Source organism: Callithrix jacchus, chromosome 15 (assembly GCF_049354715.1).
Source record: "Callithrix jacchus isolate 240 chromosome 15, calJac240_pri, whole genome shotgun sequence".
NCBI classification, from domain to species: domain Eukaryota; kingdom Metazoa; phylum Chordata; class Mammalia; order Primates; family Cebidae; genus Callithrix; species Callithrix jacchus.
Window position 1 is genome coordinate 70,681,798 of NC_133516.1, and position 19,198 is coordinate 70,700,995.

The 19,198-nt window shown below is 56.0% G+C and overlaps 1 protein-coding gene across 2 annotated transcripts in view; it reads left to right on the forward strand.

Annotated features, from left to right (window-relative positions):
* FBLN2 (fibulin 2) overlaps positions 1-19,198 on the forward strand; it is a 91,857-nt gene that overhangs the window by 21,996 nt on the left and 50,663 nt on the right. For both annotated transcript variants that reach the window (XM_035273727.3, XM_035273728.3), the window contains exon 2: positions 3,336-4,688. In XM_035273727.3, the coding sequence (XP_035129618.2) occupies positions 3,377-4,688 (1,312 nt within the window). In that variant the 5' untranslated portion in view covers positions 3,336-3,376. The remainder of the gene's footprint in view (positions 1-3,335; positions 4,689-19,198) is intronic.

The following is a 19,198-nucleotide window of genomic DNA, read 5'->3' on the forward strand; positions in this document are numbered from 1 at the left end:
GGGTGGCCAAATACAAAGGAATGGCTGGGCACAGAGGCTCACGCCTGTAATCCCAGCACTTGGGGAGGCTGAGACAGGGCGATTGCTTGAGCCTGGAGTGAGGAGATGGACAAGCCTGAGGTTTGGGGTTGCCTGAACATGGACAGAATGTGAGGCCAGGGTTCAGGGGGCCAAGGGGCCAGGCTGCCCTGAGGGCTGTGCTGGTGAGCAGAGCAAGGGGACAGATTCGGTGGACTGGGTGGGCTGGGCAGGAAGTTCCTCTTGAAGAAGTTCTGGGACAGCCCTGTGTCCTGTGGTGGGGATACTGTCCTCCAGGACATGATGTTCGTGCCTAGGTTTGTGATGCACCAGAAGTCAAGAGGGCAGGGAGCTTGGGTCTCAGTCCACCAAATATTTCCTGTTTTGTTTTTGAGATGGAGTCTCGCTCTGTTGCCGAGGATGGAGTGCAGTGGCATGATCTTGGCAACCTCCGCCACCCAGGTTCAAACAATTCTCCTGCCTCAGCCTCCTGAGTAGCTGGGATTACAGGCACATGCCACCAAGCCTGGCTAATTTTTGTATTTCTGGTAGAGTTGGGGTTTCACCATGTTGGCCAGACTGGTTGAACTCCTGACCCCAAGTGATCCGCCTGCCTTGGCTTCCCAAAGTGCTGGGATTACAGGCATGAGCCACTGCACCTGGCCAAATATTTCCTTTTTTTAAAAGGTTCTGTTAGCTGGCACTGTGGCTCATGCCTGTAATCCTAGCACTTTAGGAGGCTGAGACAGGAGGATCGTTGAGGCCAAAAGTTCAAGACCAACCACCAACCTGGGCAACATAGTAAGACCCCTGCTGAAAAAAATTAGCTGGGTGTGGTGGCATGTGCCTGTAGTTCCAGCTACTCAGAGGCTGAGGTGGGAAGATCGCTTTTTCCTGAAAGGTCGAGGCTGTGGTGTGCTAGCCTGGACAACAAAGTAAGATTCTGTCCCTAAAAAACAAACATAGAAAGGCCCTGTTGAGAGTGGACCTGAGGACCTCTCCCTTGCAGTCTGGAGGGTCCTTGCCTTTTCGAACTGAGATCAAATGCCCTGATTCTCCCAGGGGTCCACTCCTAATTTCAGTGGTTTTATGGAGACCTCCAGCCTCTTGAGGTGGCATCTCAGTGTGAGGGCAGGGCATCAGCCCTCGAGGCCCCAAAGGCTTCTTGGTACTCCCCTGGCCCTGGGCCTGGCATGGGCTCCCTCTCCCCACCCACGCATGGCCCTCTACCGCAGCCTTCCCTGCCTTGAGCACGCAGCTCCCACTTCCAGGCGCTGCTGGACTTCTCTCCTCTGTCCACTGCATCCTATCCATCAGCAAATCCTGTGGGTCCTACCTTCAGAATAGATCCCCTGTGCCACCCTCTCCCACCTCTCTTGGCTCACTGCCCTAGCCTCTCTCACCTGCTCCTGCCGGCTCCCCTGTCTCAGTGCAGCAGGCAGCTGGGTGGGTCCCTTGTCCTGGAGAGTCCCAGGCTCCAGTGGGAATGAGTGCTTCCAGGCATGTCCAGAGGCCCTCACTGTGGGGCAGAAGCCCATTGCTCCACAGTAAGCAATTATGTTGGCGTGGCTCAGCCCTGTGGGCCCTCTCTCTCCCTCACTGCCTGCTGCTGCTGGTCCAGCCTCAGCCCCTTGGCCCTGCCACTCCCTGCCTAACCCCTCCTCAGAGAAGCCCTCTTCTTCCACCGGGCTGACACAGTGACACAGGCTCCCCTACCCTGCTGCGTCCTCCTTCTGTTTCCCCAATTTCCGTCGTTTATTTCTTCATGGGACTCATACCTACCAGTCATTCAGTTCTCTGCAGGTTTGCTCTTGGGTATACTATCTGCCCCGCTAGCCCTGAGGGTGTCAGTGCTGGGTAGACGCTGGGAGCCTGTCCGGCTGGCTTATAAACCCCCGGTTCCTGCAGGGGCCGAACACAGAGGAGGCATTCCCTCAGGGCTGGGGCCAGGGGTGGGGGCCAGCCTGGGGACTGCTGCTGTGGTGACGAGCCCCACTGTCCCTCTGTCACTGTCCTGTGGGGCTGGGCTTTAGGCTGGGAGTCAGAGAGGAGCTCTTGCCTCTGACTTCGGGGAGCATGCTGTCTAGATGGGGCAGGCGGGGCCACTGGGTCGCAAGCGGGACTACAGGTACTGGGACTTGGGCCAGGGTGGTGGAGGGAGGAGGCGCGAGGACTGGTGAGAAGGTGGCATTTGAGTGTTTTGTGCAAGATGAGAGGAGAGAAGAGAACCCTCAGGAGAGATCAGGCCTGAGGGCCCGTGGGAGGGTCAGGTTGGGATGGCTCTTGCAGGGTCTTGAGTGCCGGGCTCAGTTGGGAATCTGGACCTTTTCTTGCTGGCCATGGAAGCTGGGGCAGGCTGTGGGGCTGAGGCACGTCAGCTGCTCTCAGACCAGACGGGGCTCCCCAGGAAAGGAGAGGAGTGGAGTCGGGTTGGGCAGGGAGGTGGCGGGGCTGTTCCAGTGCAGGTGGGAGCTGCGGCTGGAGTGGGGGCAGGACCTGGCAATGGAGGGAAGGGGCAGAGACTGTGGTGGGGAGGGAGTAGAGACGGATTGTGGGGTGAATGGACATGACTGGGGGAATTGGTGGGTGTTAGGAATAGCAAGGCGTTTGCCAGTGCTACTGTGGAGGGGAACAGGAGCAGCCCCTGGGGCTCAGCCTGCAATCCCAGAGGGTATCACGGGGGTGTCCCTGGGTCCTAGGGTCTGCGGGCTGGGGCTCTAGTGGGGTTTAGTTCTTACCCAGCATTTCCCCACTGACCGTGTTTTCTGGCCAGCAGGGGCCGTGTGTGGCTGAGGACCAAGCCAGGGATCTGCCGGGAGGGATTGGTTGTGTGTTTGCATGGGCCTGTGTGTGTGAGACTGCCCAGGGTGGGTACCAGCATGTGGGGATCCTGTGGGTGAAACAGCGTGTATGACTGCATGGAGGCATATGTGCCCGACGTGCCCTGGTGAGTGTGACTGAGTGGGTGTGAGGCCGTGCATGTGTGCGTGTATGTGGGCATGAGGGCTCATTCAGAGGGCCTGGGTCAGAATGCAGGTGAGGCTGGAGGCCAAGTGGCCCAGCAAACACCTGTGGGGTTGTCAACAACTCCAGGTCAGCACCTGTGGCACCCAGCCACTGCACACTTACCTGTCTGTGATCTGCCCCACGTGTGGCAGAGCCTGTGTGTGTGGGGGGCATAGTCACAAGTTTGCCCCCAGGGATGAGGGCCTGCATGTGAGGTGGCTGAGGCTGGCTCTGCCTGCATGCATGCCAGTGTGCACCCCGTCTATGTGTGCACCCCCGGTGCTGACAGGCTTCCTTTCTGATTCCCCCAGGGTCTTCAAAGAGAGGGGACTGTCCTGGGCTGGCCTGGACCATGGCACTGCTCTGGGAGCCTGTGGGAGCCTGGCTTGCTCTGGGCCTGGCACTGACCCTGGGCCCCAGCATGGCCACTGCTGCCCCTCGGCAGGACTGCACGGGCATGGAGTGCCCACCGCTGGAGAACTGCATTGAGGAGGCGCTGGAGCCAGGTGCGTGCTGCGCCACGTGTGTGCAGCAGGGCTGTGCCTGTGAGGGCTACCAGTACTACGACTGCCTGCAGGGGGGCTTCACGCGCGGCCGCGTGCCCGCTGGTCAGTCCTACTTTGTGGACTTCGGCAGCACCGAATGTTCCTGTCCACCAGGCGGCGGCAAGATCAGCTGCCAGTTCATGCTGTGCCCAGAGCTGCCGCCCAACTGCATCGAGGCCATGGTGGTGGCCGACAGCTGCCCACAGTGCGGCCAGGTGGGCTGCATCCATGCAGGCCGCAAGTACGCCGCTGGCCACACTGTTCACCTGCCGCCCTGCCGGGCCTGCCACTGCCCTGATGCCGGCGGGGAGCTCATCTGCTACCAGCTCCCTGGTTGCCACGGGAACTTCTCAAATGCTGAGGAGGGCGACTCCGAGCGACATTATGAAGAACCCTACAGCTATGACCAGGAGGTGGCTGAGGCAGAAGCAGCAGCAGCCCTGGGGGGCGAGGACCAGGCGGGTGTAGTCCCGGCGGGTGCAGGGGGGCCCCCGGCTGCTCTGGGAGGTGGGAATCAGCCACTGTCCACCGTCCAGGCCCCTCCTTGGCCAGCTGCCCTCCCCAGGCCGACAGCAGCTGCTGCCTTGGGTCCCCCAGCCCCAGTGCAGGCCAAAGCTAGGAGAGTGACTGAGGACAATGAGGATGAAGAAGAGGAGGAGGAGGAGGAGGAGAGAGAGGAAACAGCTGTCACCGAGCCACTGGCAGCAGGTAGCCACAGGGGGCTGGACGGGTGGCCCACTACAGCCCCAGTTGGACCCAGTCTTCCCATCCAGGAGGAGAGGGCAGAAGCCAGGGCAAGGCCGGAAGAGAACCTCATCCCAGATGCGCAAGCCACGCCCCACAGCGCTGGGCCAGAGGATGTGACGCCTGCACCAGGCCCAGGCACAGCTGCTGGCGTCCTAACTCAGGCCATGCCTGACCCTCCCAGGGACCCAGTTAAGCCCAGGGACCCAGTTAAGCCCAGCTCCCACACCATCCTGTCCACACCGCCGCATGACTCAGCCTGGGTGCCACCCACCCCAGAAGTGCCCAGGAAGCCGCAGGTTCTCCCCCATTTCCACGTGGAGGAGGACATAGACCCCAACTCTGTCCATTCTGTCCCCAGAGGCAGCCCTGAAGGTAAGACCCTGTCCTGGTTCCTTCAAGGCATTTTGTTTGGGAAGGGCAGCCTTGGGCTCTGGCCACTGCCCCAGGTCTCTGCTTGGGTCTCTGGGGCCTTGGTGTGGGCAGGAGGCTGTTAGAGCGTACCTTCTCCCAGGCCCAGCTCTTGGGATGGGTTGGGTGGGTGGGAGTGGGGTTCCTGTTGTGGGAGGTGCTGGGCCGCCTGGTAGGCCTGCGGTTGTGGTCAGGGGTCTAGGAGGTGCACACCTCCAGAGCTGTGGGTGCTGAGGAGGGTTCCTGCTTCAGTCCAGTGGCCCCCACATGACCTGGCAGGAAGTGTGAAGGGCAGTCTCTTCTCAGCTGTCCCAGTGGCTGGCCTGTGGCCTAGGAGCCTAGCATGGCCACCTCTGCCAAGTTTTCAACACATGTCAGCCAGAAAGCTGAATTTTGTGGTGACGTCTTCTCATTTCTAAGTGTCTGCAGCAAATTCTAATCTCACAAGCATGTGTTGTAGAAAGAAGTGAACTCGTGGGCAGAGGCGAGGTGCATGGGCCATTTAAGCAGGGCCACTGGCCATGTTGGGCCAGTGGAGGTGGCAGGGCCACGCCAGCTATACCCTCACTCCAAGCTGGGCAGGCAGCTTCCCACCAGTCCTCTCAGCAGCACCAAGTGCTTACAACCATGCATGCTGTTTCACTAATGAGGCAGCTGGGGCTCAGGGTGGTACTGGAGGCTCAGGTGGGCAGTGGGCCTGGAATGCCCTGGGCCCTATACTCCTGATCCTATATCCTTCAAGCCACCTGATACGGAGTTCAACACACTCCATCGGGCACATGAGAGTAGGCAGCTAGGACCAGGGTACCCAGGCCTCAGATGGGGACCAGCCCAAGGCTGTGCAGAGGCTGGTAGACAGCCCACACCTCTTCCTGCCTGTCCATGCCTGCTCTTAGCAGGCCCTCCATAGCTCAGCACAGTCAGACACTCATTGGAAGACCCTGTGGGCTGTGGTGAGGAGGGAAAGGGTCAGCTGAGCCCCCCTATGAGCCCTCCTCAAAGGGTTCTGCTGTTGAACAGGAGCCACAGCCCCCACGAGGCTGTCCCCTTCCTGCTCACGCTAGGAGGCTTGAGCTCCTGCAGGGGTGATTCTGCTATCAGCTGCAGGCTTGTGGATCCAGAAGCCTGGTCTAGCTTCCATGGGGCCCTGGGGTGGTGCTCCTCAGACCACACAAGGTTTGAAATCCCTGAGGGCCAACACTGGAGAGGAGAGGTGTCAGGAGTCCTCCAGCAAACAGGCGGGTCTGGGCGGGCCACCCTCTGCTGTCACAGCCTGGGGAATCTAGGGCCTCACAGACCCATGGACATTGGAAAGGCCCAGAACTCCCTCAGTGTGAGAGGGGACAGCCCCACACCTGGGGGGAGCGCCAAATCAGAGCATGCTACTCTCTGCCCTATATGGCTTCCTCCTGCCCCTCCCCAGCTTCTTCTTGCACGAATCAGAGCTTCCGTTTTTTTGTGTGTTTTGAGATGGAATCTTGCTCTGTTGTCAGGCTGGAGCATAGTGGTGTGATCTAGGCTCACTGCAATTTCTACCTTCTGGCTTCAACTGATTCTTCTGCCTCAGCCTCCTGAGTAGCTGGGACTACAGTTACACGCCACCATGCCCAGGTCATTTTAGTATTTGTAGTAGAGAGGGTTTCACCATGTTGGCCAGGATGGTCTCAATCTCTTGACCTCATGATCCACCTGCCTCGGCCTCCCAAAGTGTTGGGATTACAGGTGTGCACCACTGTGCCTGGCCCAGAGATTTCTTTCAATCAACTTCAATTCCCTCTGGCTGCAGGGCCTTTTCACGTGCTGTTTCCCCTGCCTGGAGCACCCCCTTCTCACCACTTATGACCTCGGCCTCCACATTGCAGCTCAAGTAGAAGCTGCAGGCTTCCTCCAGGGAGCCTTCCCTGACCCCCAGGAGGCATCAGAGCACCCGAGTGAGGCTCACCACTTTTCTCTTTAGCCCGTATCACTGCTCAGAATGTCACACCTCTGTGGCTGCTGGGGTCTTCATCTCCCCCTCAAAGCCCCAAGCTCCCAAGGGCAGGGTCTCTGCTGGGTTTTGCCCAACCCTGTACTTTCAGCATCTGCCTGGATCCTGTGCACATGCTGGGCACTCAGAAACCACTGTCAGCGGGCGGGCCAGGTGCGGCGGCTCATGCCTGTAATCCCAGCACTTCGGGCAGCCGAAGCAGGTGGGTCACCTGAGGTGAGAAGTTCGAGACCAGCCTGGTCAACATGGTGAAGCCCATCTCTACTAAAAATACAAAATTAGCCAGGCGTGGTGGTGGGTGCCTGTAATCCCAGTAACTTGGGAGGCTGAGGCAGGAGAATCACTCGAATTTGGGAGGCAGAGGTTGCAGTGAGCCGAGATTGCTCCATTGCACTCCTGTGTGGGCGACAAAAATGAAACTTCGTCTCAAAAAACGAAAACAAAACAAAACAAAACAAAACAAAACAAAACAAAACAAAACAAAACACTGTCCGAGGGTGAAGACCTGAAGAAGGCAGGAGAGAAGCCTGCTTCCACCACTTTCTGCCCTTGTGTCCACAGGTGGTGGCCTGGGCTCGCTGCAGCCCACTTTTCACTCCTGTGAACTAAGAGGACCGTTGTGAGGAGTAGGGGGCTCTGTAATCACAGTGGTCTGCCTGGCAGAGTCACAGTGCTGAGGGGCGTCTGCAGTGGACAGCAGCAGTCATCTGAGTCTGAGGGTTTCCCTGTTAGCCAGAGTATCTCAGCATTCAGATAATCCTGCCCTGCAGAACCTGCTTGTGTGAGGCCCAAGGAAGGGACTCCTTTTAGCTGGAGCCACAGGTTGTGCTGAGGCCTTCTGCAGGTCAGGGGCTGCCCCCAGTTGCCCTGGGAACCTCTAACCTCCTGGGGACCACCCTGCCTCAGGGTTCCTCCATGTGGCCCTCCATTGTGCCAGCCCTTTGGGAAAAGCTGCCCTCACAAAGCCTCTTGAGAGACAACAGACGTCAGACTCCTTCTTCCCAGCCTAGGGAGCTGGGCATGTGGCTTCCATTAGGCCACATCTGGACATGCTCAGAGGCTGGGATGGCCTGGCCATGGCAGTCTGGATCCCTGGCAGGGCTCCAGCTCAAAGACAGGACCCCCAGCCCAGCTGGGCCTGGGACACTGGCTGTAAACCCCTTCTCCAGGCCCCAGGGCTGCCATGGCAACATGGCTGGAGGGGTCACTTCTGGCCCCATTACCTGCTTTCTGCAGGGCCCAGGGCTGAGTGGCACAAAGCCACCTCCCCAGCTTCTTCTCACCAAGGGCCCCTCCATCATCCAGATCCTCCAAGGCCTCCGCCAACAACAGCTGCCAGGGGCTGTAAGGCCCAAACCCCTCTTCTCCCAGGAGGCTTAGTTGGGCAGCCCGATCCCCCACCTGCTGGGCTCCCATCTCTCCCACACCTCCCATGCTGGGTACACATGGCGGTGACCAGGGGTAAACCTGCCTGTGTACATCTCTGTAATGCCCTCTTCCCCCATTAGACCCTAAACGAGGGTGAGGTTGCGCCTGCCTTGCTCACTGTTGCAGTCTTGGCACAGAGAACCTGCCCCATGGTATCTGTTGAAGATATCAGCGGGTGGGCTGAGGACAGATGGTGACTAATCATTGTCACATTTCAAATTGCTCAGCAAGTCCTCAGCCGAGCATTGGACAAGAATTAGCTTGTTTAATCCTCAAAGCCGTCCCATGACTCAGGGACTTCCCTGCTGCTTACAGATGGAAAAACTGAGGCACAAAACCATAAGCCACATGCCCAAATTCTGTGGGTTGTGGAGCCAGAGCCCATGGATTGGTGGTGATGAGTGGGTCATGGTGGGCAGAAGGGTGAGAGATGGGGTGCGGGTGTGGATGTTTATCTGGTCAGGCCCAAGCTTCTGGGTCCCGTTTGAATCCATCCCCTACCCCTGGGTCCTTAGATCTTCCATTCCCTGCACACCAAAAACTGCAGCTGCCTGTCCCTGCCCTGCTAATTCTGGTCTCTGGGTCTTTGTACGTGCTGGGTCCCTTACCAGAACAGCCCTCAGACAAGATAAGGGGCACTCAGTTGGGGGCCCATTGGCCAGCAGCCCTCATCACAGCCCACATCCAAAAATCCATTTGAGAAAGCTCAGGGGACAGGGGAAAACTGAGGCTCCTGAAAACAAAGCTGCTCTCCAGGATCCCACAGCCCAAACCACAGAGAGGCCTGGGCATCAAGAGGAGAGGCAGGGGCCAGGGCGGGGGCTGCTTCTATTTCAGAAACCCTGGAAGCTGCACTGCCTGTACCAAGTTCCTGAGTCTGGCTGCACGCCCTCCCTGGCACATGTGCACTTCATTACACACCCCGCCCACAACATGCATGCTCCCCACCTACCCCATCCCAGCCTGCCACCTCCTGCCTGTGAGCTGGTGGTGCTAGCCACACCTCTCGGATGCACTCCTCTGAGAATAGGGAGATGGAGCTCACCTCCCCAGCTTGTTGGGAGGATCAAATCACAGAAATAGGAGCCAGGCACCTAGGAGGTGCTCAGCAAGGGTGAGTTCCGGCCCTGCCCACCGTGAGCAGGCTGAAAGCAGAATTGGCAGGGGTGGCAGCCCATGGAGACCCCAGTTTTACCCTTGTTGCGTGTGCATGGGCTTTGCACATGGTCTATGCCCAGCAAGTGCTGTGGGAGGACTTGAGAGATGGGACAACAGGAGCCCAGCTAGTTAAGAGCCTGGCCCAAGGCCACAGCTGTGGGCAGCAGAATGAGTGGATGCAAACACTGCTGACACTCCAGGGCCCCTCATGCCGCCTCCTTCAGGAAACCTTCCAAGATATCACAAAGGCATCTCTTCCTCACAGCCCCCAGCTTGTGAACCAAGTCCATTCTAGTCCATCTCTGCCTTCCCAGGGACACTAGGGCATGCTCACAGTTGACACCTAGTGAAGGTTTGTAGAGTGAATGATATGGGATTGAACAAGACAGGCATCCAGCTGTGGGGGCTGATCTCTAGAAACCTCAGAAGGGAGATGGGGAGAAAGCAGAGCTGGAGTTGGGGAAGTGCTGAGAGAAGGCACAAAGATTCAGGAAGGCTTCTCAGAGGAGGTGTTATCTGAGCTGGCCAGGAACAGTATGAGCAAATGCTTGGAACAGAGGGGAGATGGTTTGGGATGCTCAGAGGATGGCAGGGGAACTAGGGTGAGGACGAATTACTAAGAGAAAGGGTGGTCGGGGGATCTCCCATGGTTCACTTATTTATCCACCCAATATTTATAAAGCTCTAACTGTGTGCAGGCCCTGCTGGACGCCCTTGGGCTCCACAGAGAATATGACAGGTATGGTCCCCACCCTCACCTCACAGTGCTGACATTCTGCTGGGGAAGAAAACAGTGAACAAGTCCATGGGAATTATCTGCCGTAATGTCAGGTATTGGTAAGAGAAATTAAAGCAGGGTGAGGCTGGGTGGCTCAAGATTTCCTCCAGGGAGCCTTCCCTGACCCCCAGGAGGCGTCGGAGCGCCCGAGTGAGGCTCACCACTTTTCTTCTTAGCCCGTATCACTGCTCAGAACATCACACCTCTGTGATTGCTGGGGTCTTCTTCTCCCCCTCAAAGCCCCAGGCTCTGAAGCGCAGGGTCTCTGCTGGGTTTTGCCCAACGCTGTACTTTCAGCATCTGCTCAGATCCCGCGCACATGCTGGGCACTCAGAAACCACTGTTAGAGGGTGGGCTGGGCGCAGTGGCTCATGCCTGTAATCCCAGCACTTTGGGAGGCTGAGGCGGGTGGATCACCTGAGGTCAGGAGTTCGAGACCAGCCTGGCCAACATGGTGAAACCCCATCTCTACTAAAAATACAAAATTAGCTGAACGTGGCGCCTGTAATCCTAGTTACTTGGGAGGCTGAAGCAGGAGAATCACTCGAACTCAGGAAGCAGAGGTTGCAGTGAGCCGAGATTGCACCATTGTACTCCAGCCTGGGTGACAAAAATGAAACTCTGTCTGAAAAAAAAAAAAAAAGAAAAATAAAGAAACTACTGTCATAGGGTGAAGAGCTGAAGAAGGCAGGAGAGAAGCCTGCTTCTACCACATTCTGCCCTTGTGTCCACAGGTGGTGGCCTGGGCTCACTGCAGCCCACTTTCCACTCCTGTGAACTAAGAGGGCCGTTGTGAGGAGTAGGGGGCTCCATAATCACAGAGGTCTGCCTGGCAGAGTCACAGTGCTGAGGGGCGTTTGCAGTGGACAGCAGCCATCATCTGAGTCTGAGGGTTTCCCTGTTAGCCAGAGCATTTCAGCATTCAGATACTCCTGCCCTGCAGAACCTGCTTGTGTAATCCCAACACTTTGGGAGGCCAAGGTGGGTGGATCACCTGAGGTCAGGAGTTCAAGACTAGCCTAGCCAATATGGTGAAACCCTGTCTCTACTAAAAATACAAAAATTAGCCGGGCGTGGTGGTGGGCACCTGTAATTCCAGCTACTCTGGAGGCTGAGGCAGGAGAATTACTTGAACCTGGGAGGTGGAGGTTGCAGTGAGCCAAGATCATGCAACTGCACTCCAGCCTGGGCAACAGAGCAAGACTCCATCTCAAAATAAATAAATAAAATAAATAAAGTACAGTGAGAGGAAGGGTGGGTGGAGAGGGGAGTCCTCCCTGGGGAGGTGACCTGAGCAGAGAGCTGAAGGGATTGGGGAGGGAGCCATTCAGACACTGGGAAGAGCAGTTCGGGAGAGCAGTAAGTGCGAAGGCCCCAGGGCAGGGAGGTGCCTGGATAGGAGGCCCGTGGAGCTGAGATAAGTGGGTGGGGGAGGATAGGAGGTCTGGGAGGTCACTGGGGCAGGCTGTCCAGGGCCTGTGGCCACCATGAGAACTTTGGCTTCCACTCTGAGTAAGGTGAGAGCTATAGCAGGGTGTTGAGCAGAGGAGGGACTCCGGCCAACTTATGTGTTAATAAGATCTCTGGCTAGAAGGAGGGGCAGAGTTAGTACTGGGCCCTCACAAGGGGTTCCTGAAACGGAACATATCCTCTCTGTTGTCAATACAGAGACCAAGAGTACAGCTGTGCCTAGAGGCTCTGTCGGGGAGGATGGGAGCAGGTAGCCGCCCCAGATCCACAGAGCTCCACAGCTGGACAGGTGCCCTGCATTTGCTGCAGGCCCCTCCAGGCCAGCTCCCTGGGTCTCAATGCTATCAGCCCTGGCTGGCGCCTGGGTTCAGGCCCTCTGCTCAGGGGCATCTGTCAGAAGCATCAAGTTTCACCCTGTGGCAACCTTGAGATACTCAACTTGGACATCCTATTTCATGGAAGAGAACACTATCATCTTGGGGCTGTGGCAGGGGCCCAGTCTCCCAGTGGAGCAGGAGGGCTTGTGGTTCCCATGGGGGACATAGAGGTACAAGTGAGTATGGGTGGCCAGCAGCTGGGCGTTCCCCATGTTTGCCTGCCCAGACAAAATGCATGCGTTTCACAGCTGCACCCAACCCATCTTGAGAGTCTGGGGCCAAGGCTAGGCCTGTGGTGGGTTTCTTTATTTTAATTTTTAAAACTAACTCTTGTCTTTCATTCAAAACCACTTTATTGAGATATCATTTGCATGCCATAAAGTCCCCGCTTTGAGAGAGCAGAATCTAGTGGGTTTTAGTAGATTCAGAGTTGTGCAGACATCCCCAAAGTCTAATCTCAGAGTGTTTTCATCACTCCAGAAAGACACCCATATCCTGTAGCACTTTCTATTCCCTCCTTCTCTCAGCCCACGGAGCCTGTGGATTTGCATATTCTGGATACCCCTGGATGTTCTGGGAGTCATGCACTGTGGTTTCTCGTGTGTGACTCTTCCTTCACTTAGCAGTGTTTTCAGGTCCATTCGTGTGGTAGCATGTGTCATCAGTTCATTCCTTTTCATGGTTGAATAATATTGTATGAATATACCACAATTCAAAAATCTGTTCATCTATTGATGGACATTGTTCTTCCAACTTTTCGAAATTATGAGTAATGCAGCTATAAATATTCATGTGTAAGTTTTTATGTGGACACATGTTTTCATTCATCTTGGGGAACATATCTAGGAGTGGCATTGCTGGGCCACATGGTAACTCTGTGTTTAACCCTTAGAAGAACTACCAGACTGTCTTCCAAAGTGCGCATGGCTGGTGGGAATGTCAAATGGCTGCATCATTTTACATTCCCACCAGCCATGCAGAAGGGTTCCAGTTTCTCCACATCCTCACCAGCACCTGCTGTTGTAGCTATCCTAGTGGGTGTGAAATAGCATCTCATCATGGTTTAGATTGTACTTCAGGATACACAGGTGCACATCCCATTAGACTCAAAGCGATGACATCATCACACTATCATGTAGTCTCCAGAGAACTCCATGTACACTGGACTCTGGGAGAGGGTGTATGAAAAGGTAACCGAAGTCTTAATGTTATTACAAACATAATTTTGACCTCATGGATCCCTGAAAGTATCTTGGAGACCCTCTAGGGCTAGGACCACATTTGAAAACCACCGGTCACTGCGACTTCAAGCATGTACGTGCATGCACGTATTTTTCACAAGCACTGACATAGGATGAACCGCATTCTGTTCTATGCTTTTTTTGAATAACGATGAATCTTGGAGCTTTTCCCTGTCACTGCATGGAAAGTCCCCATCCTGTGTCTGACGGCTGCAGTGCCCCACAGTATGCACACCCCATCTTTGATTTACCAGTCCCCTTATTGATGGATATTCAGATTGTTCCCAGTCTTCTGCTCTTAAAAAGCGATGCTGCTGTGAGCCTCTCTACACCACGCCCCAGTGTGGAATTGTGAGGTCAGTGTGTCTGTGCTTTTTCTCTTTGTACGCTGTTGATACATAACCACTAGAACCTGTCAGAAGCACACAACTCAAATGAATTTTCACAAGGGAACATGCCTGTGGAGCTGACCCTCAGCTCATGAGACAAGACCAGCCCCTAGGAAGCCTTCTTTCGGCTCCCTCTCAGGAAACCACTGCTGTAACTTCTAATGGGAGGTTAGTTTTCCAGCTTTTATAAATGAACATTCCGTGTTGTTGCGGGTATCAGGAGGGGTCTTTTTGATTGCTGCATCACGCCCCATTGTAGGGATCGACTTTGCCTTGCTTGTTATTCCCTGGCTGGGGGCATCGGGATTGTTTCCAGTAGGAGCCGTGAGCTTTCTCTGCCAGGCTTCTGGTCCTCATGCCTGTGCATTTCTGTTGAGAGGTGCTGGCTGGCTCAGCTCTAGAAGAGATGGATGTATTTTTAAAGCCCTGGTAGATGTTGTTCACTTGTCCACCCTGGAGGGTGTACTGGGTTTTACTTACACCTGCTGTGCATGAGAATGTCTTCTCTTGTTCTATTCATGCAACAAATATTTATTGAGTGCCTGTCTCACTGTCACAGACGCTGGGGAGACAGGGTGAGCAAAACAGACAAGACTGGAGCTGCCAGTCCTGGGGCGGGAGACATGCAGTCAGTGAAATGAACATCTGAAATCAGGCACGTTAGATGGTGAAAGTGCTACAGGGGAAATTAGGCAGGTTCTGGACTTTGCCCGTCTGAGAGGTGGGGTGTTGCCTCTCCAGCTGGTTTTGGTTTGTGTGTGCTTAGCTCTCCACACGCCTTGTCTGAGGGTTCCCCGGTGAGTCTCACTGGTCACACTCCCACCTGTACTGTTGTGGGATGGCCTTCCTGCCATTCTCGCCAAACCAATGTCAGTCTTTCCTCCTTGGACACACTTTGGTCATGGTATAATTGACCCATTGCCACAGTAATGCAAGTGAGGCAACCCCTGCTCCTCTGTAGCACACACATTTATTATTGCTCCCAAGTCCACGTGCCAGTTGGGCAGTCCTGCTGACCTGGCCAGGCATGGCTGACATCAGCTGGGCCTGAGCATATGTCTGTGGTCCGCTGGCAGCTCAGCTGGTCTGGGATGGCCTCAGCCAGGATGGCTCATGTCTGTGCCACGTGGTTTCTCATCCTCCAGCTGGTTAGCTCTGGCATGTTCTCACTGTGGAAACACACGTCCAAGAGAAAGGTCAAACACAGGTGTTTTAATTTAGGATCTTGAAGATGGAGAGCATCCCTTCAACGATTAAGACAGACTCGGGATGGAGATTGAGATTTTATTACTTCCTGGGGGATACGTGGTGCACCTGGGGGCCACACACATGGGGAAGTCGGGGCGAACAAGGTGGGGGACGTGGTGGGGAGAGAGGCGTGGGCCTGAGGCACTGGCTTTCACTGGGCTCCAGGGTGGGGAACATGAAGACACGTAGTGGCTGGACAGATTAAAGCAAGCAGGCCTGAGATTTAAAACAAACCGCTGCAAAATCCTTTCCTGGAAGGAGGTGTTATTTTGGAATCCTGCTGGCCTGGAGGCCAGGTGTGGGTTTGGGGCGAGCTGGACTGAAGTAGAGGAAAGACAGCAGGAATTTATCATCTAAGTTAGATGGCCACTTAACCACAGAGGCCGAGGTAGTACGTTTGCTGTAAACCTCAAGACCCACTGACTCTTGCGCCTGGGCTCAGAACTAGCAGGGCCACTGCTTTTGCCACACTGTGTTGTTAGCCAGTCAGGTGGCCAGCCCAGGGTCAAGGCTGCTGGCCATGAGAGCTGCTGCAGAGTCCCGCTGCCATGGCAAGGATTAAGGAGGGGAGAATGCGGGTGGTCTGCTCAGTGAGTGCCCCCATGCCTGAGCACCAAGCCCCAGACACCCTGCCAGTGCTTCATGTGCCTCATCTCATTTAGTTCCCATGGTGACCTTACAGCAAAGGGATTATGAGTCCCTTCCCACTGTGGTGCAAACCTGTGCCTGGCCACGGCCTAGGGCGAGGAAGTGTTGGGCTCAGCTCTGAACCCAGATCTGTTCATGTAAAAGGTGTCGTCTCTGTTTCCTGCTTGGGTCTTGGCACAGGGCTCCCCAGGTTGGAGGTGGCTCCACCTGTCACTAGCTGTGTGACTTTAGGCAAAATGCTTAACTGTCCTGGGCCTCAAGATTTCTTATCTGTAAAAGGAGCTTACTGCTGGCTCCCTCCCAGAGCTGTGTTCTCAATGGGAAGAAAGCCTGCGGTGGATTCCAGGTGGTGGAGGGTCAGGGGTGGGGGGCTACCACAAGGCAGGGCTCCACTCACGCTGGTGTCCTGGGTGCTGTGGTTCCAATCCCTGAAGCCCTGCTGGGAGGGTGGCAGCCTCCGAGCTCTGGGCTGCATCCTTTTTACACACCCAGGCCGAGGCAGCAGATGTAGCTCTCCTAATGCTGGACCATGCCTGGGAGTCCTTGGCCTCCTGAGCCTTCCAGAATCCTGGGGGCCTTAGTGAGCTGGAGTTCAGGGTCTGTGCTGCAGGTCTCCCTGGGGTCAGTGTCAGCATTCTCTACCTGCCAGCACCTACCTCCTCCAGGCTAGGCCGGGCTGTGTGGCCTCTAGAACTTCTGGCCTGCAGCGTCCAGGGCTTTGAGGGGAAGCTTCTGGTTGAGATCAGGATTGCGTGGGCTGGGATTCTGCTAGGATGTCCATCCCCTTGTCCACTCCTAGGCCTCCATGCAGGGAAAGTGGGCTTGGGGCCAAGCTGCAGTGAGATTGAGCCTGCTTTGGCCCTCAGAGAGTGAATTCCTGCTTCTGTTCCTCCTGGCTGTGTGACCTCAGGCAAGCAACTGACCCTCTGAACTTCAGTTTCTGCATCTGTACAGTGGGGTAGTCCTGTTAGTCTCAGGATTACTGGGAGGAGCAGGCAGGCTAGTGGCAGACAGCATGGAGTGTCAGAGGTTCTGCAGGAGCTGGGGGAGGCCCGGATGAGAAGAGGGCTTTGTGTTTTTGTACCCACAAACAGATGTAGATGTGTATCTTCTGGTGGCCAGAAGTTGTCCCCTCTGGCAAAAGAGCAGAGGGGCCAGGCCTGGCGGGGTTGGGCAGGGGCCTTTCGGCTGCTGCGTTTGCTACTCCAGCTGCCTCCAGATGTGCAGCGGGGTGTTCCTCACTGGCTGTTTGCCTCCCGCGCTGCACTCTTGTTTCAGCCCCTGCCAACCACGTCAGCAAACATGTGAGCTGCCAGACCCCTCCTTCAGCCACACAGCCTGGCTGTGAGGCTGGCTTCCCACAGACAAGGGGAGGGGCACCCTTCTCTACTGAGTCTGCACGCGAGACCCTCTTCATCACCCTCACAGGTCACCCTTCGTCAGTGGAGCATTTGTTATGTGCCAGGTGCTGTGTTCATCACTGGATGTGTATCAGTCCGTGACACAGCATGACCCCCTGTGAGGGGATGTCCTCATTATGCCCATTTTGTATACAAGCTGGCTGAGGCCCAGGCAGGTTAAGTGAATTGTCCAAGTTCCCTGAAACTAGTGAAGCAGATGTTTGCCAACCCCTGACTTGGTCCTCTGCACCAGGCACTTCCACCTCCTGCCTGCCACCTCTCTGAGTTTGCCCAGCTGCCTGGTGTGAGCAGGCATTTGTTGTGGGCAGACTGAGGCTTCAGGACTCTCTTGGATGACTGACCTTCAAGGGGCAAAGCTGAGCCCAGGGCAAGGCTTGCAGGCCCTGGGCTCTGCACTTGCCCCCACCCCCAGGCCTCTCCCTGGCACCGGCTTCGTCAAAGTCTAGGCCAGTGGACCTGGTGGGGCTGGTGGTCCCAAGTATAGTCAAGGGCTGCATAAGGACATTTCAGTCAATGACAGACCCCATATATGACAGTAGGATTAGCAGGTAGGCAAGCCTGCCTGGCACAGAGGTCCCAGAACCTGGGGTTGGGGATAGAGAGAGCCAGAGGCTTTCTCTCCTGCTTCCCGCTCCGCCTTCTCACCTGCACCTGTCACCCTTTGAGTGCTAGGGATTCAGTGGGAACCACAAAGGTGAAGACCGTAGGGATGAGGGTCCCTGCTGTCACTCCAGCAATTGTGGCCAGCCGACCTTTAGAATGCATATAATGGAGAAGCAGTGCCAGGATCCTGGGAGTGAAACAGCTTGTGGAAAAGTGGGGGCCGTGGGGACCAGAGACCGCACCTAGCACACAGGGCAGTTGCTCCTGCTGTTGCCCTGGGGCCGTGGAGGCCCAGCATGGCCTGAAATTTGGGATTTTCTACCAGAAGCCTGGGATCTGGAACTTCATATGACAGCTCCCAATCTGTAAATATTAGCAATTCATTCACACATTTTTAAAGCACCCACAAAGTATGCTACTGGCACCTGATTGCTGCCATAACTTGGACTTCCCCTCTCCCACCCCTCATGACACCACTAGGATGACACAGAGGCCCCGGCCTGGGTGAGGAGCTGGCCGATGACTCTGCAGGCACAGAGGATGGGGGCCCAGGGGTCCTGACTCCAGCCCAGGCTCTCTTGCCCAGACCTCCCATCCCAGCTGAGTCAGAGCTGGTGGGATCAGTGTCATAGCGAGGCTACATGGAGAGCTGAGGGCAGGGACCTGCAGGTAACAAACAGTACAGCACCTGGTCCAGCAACAGTGGGAGCATCACCCCTGGCCTGCAGGGGAGCCTGGTGAGAGCTGAGGCTCCAGGGAGTAGCCGTGGCCATAGGTAGAGGCAGCTGTGCCTGCATGGGGACCCTGGGATGCCACCCTCCAGGCCAGCTTCCCTCAACAAAGAGCAAGACTGACTGGTGGAAGGTGGGTCTAGGACAGATGGGGAGTGGGCAGCAGGCTTTGGGGAGGTTGGCTGTATGGGTGTGGTGGTCGGGGATCAGGGACTGTCTGTGATGCCAGCACACAGGCGTGGATGTGAGATGAGCGGCCTCAGACTCTTCTTTGTGTGCTCCTCACATACTCACATGGGAGGAGCTGGTGTCAGCTCTGACACCCAGGTAGAGATACCACGTTTGCAGTGGGAACTCGAGCCTGGTGTTCAGGGCACAAGTCTGAGCTGGAGGTGGAAACTGATCAGAGAATGGCTGTGCTTCTGTCCCTTCCCCACCAAACTAGCCCACCTGGCAGTTGGGACTGGGTGGGTGGTGGGTGAGTGATGGAGGATGACCTTACAATTCCTCCTCTGTCACCACATGGCCCCTGAAGCCTGAGTGCAGGAGCAAGGAGGCCAAGGGTCTTGCTGGAGGTTGCTTGGCTGGTGGGGGCATGGCTGGGCTCTGAGTGGAGCTCTCTGGCTTCCTGGCTCTGTGTCCCTCACCCCAACCAGCTGTGGCCATCAGCATAGAAGTGTTTCCTGCTCGGCGTGAGGGTGGGGAGCGTGTTACCCTGACCTCTCCCAGGCACCTTTGATCAGTGCTGATTGCTTGCTTCACTTTGAGCAAGTGGCCTGGACACTTTGAGTGTCCAGAGTAGCCAATTATTTTGCAGTAGCAACTAGACAGGAGGGATGTGTTTTAGTTGAGGGGGTACATGGGAAATCAGATCCATCAGTGCCTGGTCAAGGTTTAGGCAGGCAGGCCTGGTGGGGCCATGGTCCCAAGTACAGTCAAGCACTGCATAATGACATTTCCATCAATGATGGACCCCATATGTGATGGTCCCATAT